The sequence below is a fragment of the Electrophorus electricus genome, chromosome 7, assembly GCF_041902795.1.
Source record: "Electrophorus electricus isolate QZ-2024a chromosome 7, ASM4190279v1, whole genome shotgun sequence".
Taxonomy (NCBI): Eukaryota; Metazoa; Chordata; class Actinopteri; order Gymnotiformes; family Gymnotidae; genus Electrophorus; species Electrophorus electricus.
Window position 1 is genome coordinate 4,374,035 of NC_137503.1, and position 8,466 is coordinate 4,382,500.

The following is an 8,466-nucleotide window of genomic DNA, read 5'->3' on the forward strand; positions in this document are numbered from 1 at the left end:
TGTACCCAACAAGTTGTATCTGATTTGAATTGAATATTGGCAAAAAAAAAATTGTAATAGAAAAAAATGAATAAATGAACGAACACAGCAGAAATAAATATTTTACACTGCTATGCCAGACATATATCCAAAAATTGAGGAGTGTACCTTTTTGATGATATTTGCATTCTCCGGAGGCACATCTCTTCGTCCCAGTGAGTAGGGCGCCCATTGGGTGCTTGGAGAGACCACCTCTTGGCCGTTATCTAAAATATTGCTCTGTTGTGAAGGGGTCTGAAAAGAAATGACTCAATAAAATGCCTTGCTAGTCAGCATGCAAGTGTGTCCTTTTTGAAACTCAGCACTTAGAGTTTGCATGACTAGCCATTAAGTGTTTAAATGAAAATCAAAGAATTTCAGCATCAAATTGAGCTTCTTTCATTTGATATAATGGTTACTGTAAATACGACCATTGTTTACATTATCAAAATTATAATCATTTTTACTTCAGAAATTTTTCCTTATCATCTCAAAACACATGTATTTGTATGTTTGAATAAATATCTATTTTTCTCCGATACAAAAGAAACGTTGGCCTTTGACGACGACATTCTGAGCACTTGTAAAACATGAAAGCCAATTAGCTAAGAACCAACTTGGCCTTCATTATCCCTCTTGCTTGTGCATCTGTAGTCCCTCAGGGAGTGGCAACACAGAAACACAGAGGACCACAAAGCAAACACAAAGCCTGCAGACATGCGACACAGACACCTGCACATATTCACACAGCACTGAGAGACAGAGCCTAGCCTCGGGAGGATAACATGTGACGTGTTAGATTTGTGTTAAACAGTGAAATATGAGGAATGGCCTGCCTGTCACCATTTGGCCAGTGATTTAATCCCAACTAATATATAAAAATTCATGTCTAACAAAAAGTTACTGAGATATCACTAATAAGATATGTTCCTGGGATTTATGTATTTATTTTTCAAGCAGAAGCTGTCTTAAATGATATTCTCAAAAATGTGTCTATCACACAGTGTTATTGTCTCATGCTGCACTGAAACTGGAGCTGATGGTACTTTTTTATATACTCACATTTGGTAGAGGTAGCCACTGAGTTGTTTGGTTTTCATGCTTTGTGTTATTGTAAAAGTTTATTGTCATGCTTCTGCTGGCATGCGGTGCAGCATAGCCTCCAGAGTACAGCATGCCGAAGTTTACTGTGTTGTGCTTAAGGACAGCGCTCTGATTGGAGGGAAACAACCACATGACGCGAGTGAATGGGTGGCACCACACAGAACATCAGAGGCTGTTGCTGTTTTGCGGGCGGGGAAGGTGGGGGGGGGGGGGGCGGTGGAAGGGGGAGTACATTGGACTGCACCACATACACTGCGCTGCTGCAACAGAGTGAAGAAGCTTGACTAACAGAACAACAACAAAACAGTACATCATTACTGCCGACACAGCAAAACACAGTGGTTACATTCAAATAGTACTAACGATAACAACAATATGTGACTAAGATTAGTGAACAATGAAGTATACCTGTAGACTTAATGTACACAAAAACACAGCATTTTCAGTTAACTATATGGTCAAACTGAATCTTTGCTATTTGTCATAATGGGAGACTATCCATAATATGCATAGTTACTGACTAATAGCATTACGATAATGCGGCATCTTAACACCTGATAAACAATGCCCTGCTAGTTTGGTACCGCAACCAATAAATTTAATTACTGCACCTACTGTGTCCACAGACTTGGCCATTAATTTGTGATTTTGTAAGACCAAGCTAAAATGAGCACATATGCTATTACAAGGTTTATAAAACAGTGTGCTATGCAACCACACATGTATGGTGGCAGGGAATAGCATGTTACAACAGTGCAGAGTTATTGTCATTTACTCACCCTGTCAAGCCTTTTTGCCTCTATGTGCCTTAGAAGCTGTTGTCTCCAGTCCACTGGCATTTTGGAGCTTGTGTCCTCTGGTTTCTGGGGAACAGGTCTCAACTTCATATCAGCGTCAGGGCTCTTCTCAGTGCATGTACTAAGATTATAATCTGAAGGCATTTTCTCGAGCAGGGCAGCCATGGTGGGCCGGGCAGACACAGGCCGAGCCTGTGATGCCCCATATGTCTCTGTGCTGTAGCTCCGGGCAGATAGGGGGCGACGTTGTGTCAGACTCTTAGTGGGGTATCCCATAATTGGTTTTTTAGTTTCTTGATAAGATGAGTATTCCTCTTCATACCTACCATTTCTCTTGTGGAACTGGGTGTCAGCCATTGTGGACAGACTGTTCTGGTGTTCCAGCATGCCTTTAAGCTGTTGGGGCCTGTTGTAGAGGTCTGCCATTTGGTGTTCCTGGGCTTCAGCTACCCTGCGGAACAGTGCCATTTCTGTAGAACTTACCAGAGAGTCAGCTCGCCGCAGGAAGCCTGGGCGTGACCGCTGTGGCTGGGCAGGGAACTGTGAAGGAACCGCATCATCAGTGACTGATGTCTGAGAATAGGAAAACATTTGCTCCATTGGTTGATAGCCACGGTAGCCTCGAGGGCTAACAAGCTCCTTTGGCAGTGTCTTGCCAGGTTGATTCACATATTCAGGGGTGTTGGGGAATGGTGGGGGGACTCTCCTTTCTGGTTTCACAACATCCATGGCTCCTTGAGGGTTGAAGCTTTGGTCAAACTGGTAAACTTTCTTCGGGATAGCAGGCTTCTGCTGCTGCGAATTTTTATTCATGCCAAACCCATCAAGATCATCGTCCAGCATGGGTGCAGACATGCTCCTGGACATGCTCTGCTCCAGATGTCCTGGGAGGTCTGCTCTGTCCACACTACCCTGATTCTCTATGCTAGAGCTGTAGTTGTCCAAGGGAATGCTGTACACCTTGTAGGACCCTATATCAATTTCATCTATGCTCTGGGATTTCTTGAATTTGGACTTTACCTCTTTCATCATTGGTGAAAGTCTCTCTGAGCTCTTGCTCAGGACCAAAGTGGTACCTTTATTTGGTTCTTTATGACCCTGAACATGTGTGAAGATGTTGGGCTGACCTTGCCCTGTCCCTGAGTCTCTGGAGTCCAGGAATCCCCAGGCTCCTGTAGAGGGGAAAGTGCCAGGTAGTTCACTGATCTCCTGCTCAAAGTCCTTGCGGTCAGGGTTGGGGCTGTTTGCTGGGGTGAGTTCAAGCTTGGAGGGGAAAGCCGTGCGGTCCTCAAAAGGGCTAGGAGTCCTCGTCCAGTTCTGCCAAGGGTTAGGGGGAGGGGGAGGAGGCACTTCAGTGTCAGGAGTGGTGCGGAAAGGGTGCGGTGTCTGCTCCAGCTCTAATGGCACCCCCATAACGCGGTCCTGTCTCATGAGAGGGCGTCGCCCATGTGTAGTTGAGGCACTACGAGGCTTTGTGCCTAGCATAGGGTTCCCACTACTGCCGCTGGGGGTATCAAGAGGAGCCTCCTCCGCTACAAACCCTGTGTTGTCATAGTGGGGGGCGTCATTCCAGCCGTCATAGGCATCACTGAGTGGCCGCCTCTCACCTCGCTGCTGCAGGGTGCTCGAAGGGGGTGTCTCTCTCTGACTGAGCAGGGGCTTGGTCTCTAAGGGCTTTGGGAATGACTGTGCCAGCCTGAACAGAAAACCAGAAAGAAAAAAGTCAAGGGCAGTGGGACGTCAGCAAGGACTCTATCTGAAACAGAAACTCTGTGTGAGATTTTTATAGATGAGTGTAACCCAGTTAATCTCAACACTAATGCAATGCCATCAAAAAGATGCCAAAATTTGGCAACGTCTTATTTTTTGTCCTTTTTGCTCCCCGGCTTTCATATACATACCTGTGGTGTAATTTATTATCAGGCTCAGTGAAATATCAGACTGCATTGAGTTGCAGGATTAGGGAAAGAAAAATGAAGCTATTTTAAATTCTCGAGAAGCAAATATTCCACTTTTATCAAGAGAGACTGAAGAAAATTTCTAGTTGCATCTTAATGAGGATATCAGCAGTGAGGTTTTGGCACTGGGAGCTCTGCACTCCACCTTCTTAGACATGCACACTCTTCTGGCTACTACACTGCTGTGTCCACTTGATTTTAAGCAATGCTAATATTGCATGACATTTGCAGGTCTTACATCTAATATAAGTAATCAATAGCAAATGATAAAGCCAATATGATGGAAAAAAGATTTGTGCTATATGTTTCTTAAATGTACAAGGTATTAAGTCACTTATTGTCTAGGTTAGACATTGTAACTGAGAGATCTGTAATTCAAAGAGCCGTTTCTGTAAATGGTTCACTAATTTATACACAGATTATCTTGAACAAACTGAATTTTTCATTTGTCAAATTTGTCAAGGATATGCCATCATGTTTTAGAAATTTGGAAATTTTGTAGTGGTTGTCTATACCATGTGCTTGTGTTTTTTTTAAATAAAACATAGCTGATTTTGTGGTTATAACCATTTTAATTTTAGGTGATTCAGCTGACAGTTTTGAATTTGTCCTTGCAGTAGAGACATTTTTAATGGCTCAGCATCACTTTTAGGCCACCATAGAGTCAATACCTAATGAATCCTGAAGCTGTTCTGTCTGTGAAATGCACAGGTGCAGCATCGTTCGATATAAATGAACATCGGCAGCAATGAAATTCTTGCCAACCTGTTAGTCCAGTGAGTCTGCGCTGGGCCCTCTTTGGCAGCGCTCTGCAGGGAGCTGACATTGCCAGGAGGGTTGGAGGACCCCGAGGAGCCCTGCGAGGGTGAGTAGTCCGAGTAGGTGGCAGAGGAGCCACTGTTGTTCAAACAGTGCATTTTGTCTGGGTCTGAGTCATCAGTGGATTCTGAAGGGCCCAAAACAGCGAGAGGAACCTTCTATCAATGTTATGTACTCATAACATGCTCATAGCAGCACTTTGTTCCTATGTTGGATTTAATGTTCTTACTGTATTAGGTGCGAGAGGAGTATACAAGAATAACTGCCTCTATTCGTAACTGGAATGACAACAGTGAACCTATAACGCTCTTTACCATGGCAAAAAACACAATTACGCTGTTTCACCTGCCATTTAATTATGTTAAAACACTCCCCAGGGCCATTATGTAATACATGGGCACTGTAGAAATGATTCCTGCAGTGTCAAAGGGGGGCACGCATATTTTGCAGCAAAAAAGCATTAAGATTTCTTCAATATGTCAAAAGGACCCTAATAACAGAATTAGTGTATATAGTGTTTTAAAAAATGCCCTGAGGTAAGTGGTAGCATTAAAATGCAGCAATGCAAGATTCAATAGACTACTTTAGTAATTCAAAGAGGGAAAAATCCAGCTGCTCCTCTAGGTGTTAATGCCCTCTTGGGTGTACCTTTTTTCTCCTTCCCCAGCAACACCACCTTTGGCTTGTACATAGGTGGTTCCACTAGAGTTGGCCTCATGTCAGATATTCGGATGTCATTAGGAGAGCCTCCCATGGAATCCTGGGAAAATAAACACAAACGTCTTAAAACTATTCCAAAGCATCTGACTACACACACATCTTTTGATGTAGAACTGGGTGTTTAGGGTTATGGAAGGTGTTCCTATAAAAGTAATGTTACATGATAGCATTCCATAATATCTCAGGTCTGCTCAGATGATATCGGCATCTTTTCTCACCTACAGTTATTCAAAATCCCAAAGACATAAATAAAAGAGAAAAAGTCAGATGTCACATGATGTCACAGGTACTTCTCAAAAGGTTTCAGCCATCTAAATATGCTCATTAAGAGACTGCAGTCTTTCTATCACCAAAGTTAAAGTATGCCTGTTTTGTAACAGTTGCTTTATCCTATTAATAACACAGCTATGAGTCAGGTGACAGGCCCCATAAAGACATGCATCAAAGATGCAGCGTTCTGTTGCCTTTCTATAGTAGGCAGATGAATTTTTTTTTTTTAATTGTTTTTTTTAATTTTTTATTTTATTTTTTTTATTGCAGCTGTCCTGGCAATGTGAGATATTCAGAAACCATTTAACTGACATTTTTAACATTGAACTGATAGACTCGAGCATATATATTACACATCATAAGAATTCATTTAACTAATTACACCTTACATGAATTGGATACATCAGCCTTGTTCTAAAAATAAAATTGTCACCATTTTATTGGGTACATGGTTACACTAGATCACTATTGTCATGCTACAGCCCCTCCTCCCAAACGTCTCCCCGTGTGTCTGTATGGTCACGTCCTCCTTGTGTTTCACACCTGCTGCGCATTGTGTATCATTACTGTGTATATAAGCCTTTTATCTAAATGTGAACATTGTCAATGCTTAACCGATAGCCTGCGTGCTATGTCTTCGTTGTGTTGTGTTGTGTCCTAATAAATGTATGTTTCACTTTTACGTGACTCGTCCCCGCATCCTGCTATAACTCCTCCGTGTCACAAATATAAAACATTTTGATTCATAGAAGCAAAGAATATAATTCATTAATAAAACTTCATCCATTTTGGCTATACATTAAGATCAGGCTTATCTTTGGCTTTATCTGTATTTACTGATTATGGAATTAAATTTCTCTAATAGCTAAAAGTGGGGGTTTACTGTTTTCCTTTAGCAGTTACTAATATGGAAATAAGATATCGATAACAAGAAGACAAACAACAAAGGAAAGGCCAATGGGAATTTAAATCACTAAAGGTCAGTAATGAAGAGGTCCTGCATTCAGTAAAATTATACTTTAAACGATTTTTAAGGAGCTCCTTGATGAATATTAATACATTAATACACAATTTATAAAGCTTGATAAAAATGCTCCTCAAAAAGTCTAGTTAACTGTAGGTTAACAAACTGATGTATCCCCAGTCAAAAATATCTATTAAGGATAATCATGGCCTTTTAATAACTACTACTTCCATGATAGTCAAGTTGAGGACTTTTAAACACTTGTCATCTCCTTGTTGTATAAGTCTCACTTTTTGTGTGCTTAATATATAGACTCTACCACATTGCGATGCCTGTCTCGTGCACTCAGGTCAATCTCTGCCAGAGCAGCCGGTCGGTTCATGCCTCGTGCCCCTCTGCACGCCGAACGTCCAACCCCCCCAGAGTGGCTGCAACACGTTAGCGACTGCCCAGCCATAGCAGCAGCAGAGCGAACCAGAACTCCCACCGTGGCATTACCTCTCCCGCTCCCCAAACGGCTCTGTGTCACCGCCGCCCTGCGCTCGTTTCGGGCCACTGTTTTCTATTTCTCCCCCTCCTGGTTTTGCACACCCCTGACTGTTGCAGTGTGCCTCACTCTCTCCCAGAAGTCCAAAACTATGGCGGTACTGAACAACTTCTCAGAGACTGTGTGCAAATGAACATGGGGAACTTAGCTTGCTCCAGAGGACACATAAAACAGCTGTAAACTAAATGCTATAAGGAGGCATAGGATGCACATGCCATGCCATTACAAAGGCTGCTGCAATAGGAGCAAATGAATTCCACCTCTGATACAACATGAATGACTAAAGCTTGGTACACAATTTCATATTAATACACTTATGTCTACAGACATGCATGTGTGTTTTTCCTATATTCTTCCCATGAAGGGTGTGACTGAGGTCATTTTCTGTCTGTTCCATCTAATTTGCTTTACAGGCAGTTGAAATGAGTCAGCCCATTAGTGATTGTCCACTGTCTGGTCTCTCAGCCACTTACTATGAGGCAGAAACAGGAAGAGGAAGTAACGGCCAGGCTCGCATTCTCTGGCTGTTGCGGCTTGGGAACGACGCGATGTAAAGAAATCTAAGCAAAACAAACAAACAAACAAACATACAAACAAACAAACAAACAAGATGGAGGATTTCATGGTCTAGAAAGAAAAGAATGTGTAAGAGGCATGGGATTATGGCATCAGTACTCCCAAGGTCCCTTTGATGTTTAGCGTTGTGCAGTTATACGGGATCTCTAAGACTGTGGGCGGTAGCAGTGTTGAGGCCATACCAAGCTGTAATGGACACAATACACCACACAATTGTGCACTACTCTACACAGATAGCTAGTGCAAAAAGCATAGAAGAGCCTAGCATAAATGAATGGGCATGAATTGCGGTCTTGTCACAGTTCCTTGTTATGATGATGAGGCTTAGACTATGTCCACATATACCAGAGCACTTTCAAAGTTGAGAAAAGTTCAACTTTCCAGAAAAAGCAGAGAATGGCATCAATTGCCTTTTTATTAGCTGACCAATCAGGCCGAGAAGAAAAGGCTACTGCGAGAACTGGCAGTTTTTCATAGGGTGCCATATGAAAAGTTTAATTAGTAAGCAGATACAGGGAGCTACATATTCGACATGTCAAGTTATTGCTATTCAATGCATGCAGCCTCTTCCTTGCAAAAAATATGTTACTAACCCTCTAGCTTATTTGATCGCATACCAAGCAGAACTTGTTGGTTCACTGTTATAGTTACAATGTGTGTATAATATGAGCTGCTTTAGTCATATCAACAAGA

The 8,466-nt window shown here is 42.2% G+C and overlaps 1 protein-coding gene across 15 annotated transcripts in view; it reads right to left on the reverse strand.

Annotated features, from left to right (window-relative positions):
• The window catches only part of lrrc7 (leucine rich repeat containing 7), an 84,889-nt gene that overhangs the window by 6,099 nt on the left and 70,324 nt on the right, over positions 1-8,466 (reverse strand). For 11 of the 15 annotated variants that reach the window (XR_014124540.1, XM_081717541.1, XM_081717539.1 and 8 more), the window contains 6 exons: positions 7,671-7,757; positions 5,345-5,456; positions 4,643-4,823; positions 1,902-3,615; positions 1,081-1,230; positions 148-273 (listed from right to left, as the gene is read on the reverse strand). Coding sequence is in view for 14 of the 15 variants with exons in the window: in XM_081717541.1 (XP_081573667.1) it covers positions 148-273; positions 1,081-1,230; positions 1,902-3,615; positions 4,643-4,823; positions 5,345-5,456; positions 7,671-7,757 (2,370 nt within the window). In the remaining variant the exon portion in view is untranslated. The remainder of the gene's footprint in view (positions 1-147; positions 274-1,080; positions 1,231-1,901; positions 3,616-4,642; positions 4,824-5,344; positions 5,457-7,670; positions 7,758-8,466) is intronic. The other 4 variants (XM_027013557.3, XM_081717544.1, XM_081717543.1 and 1 more) reach the window with 2 other exon arrangements.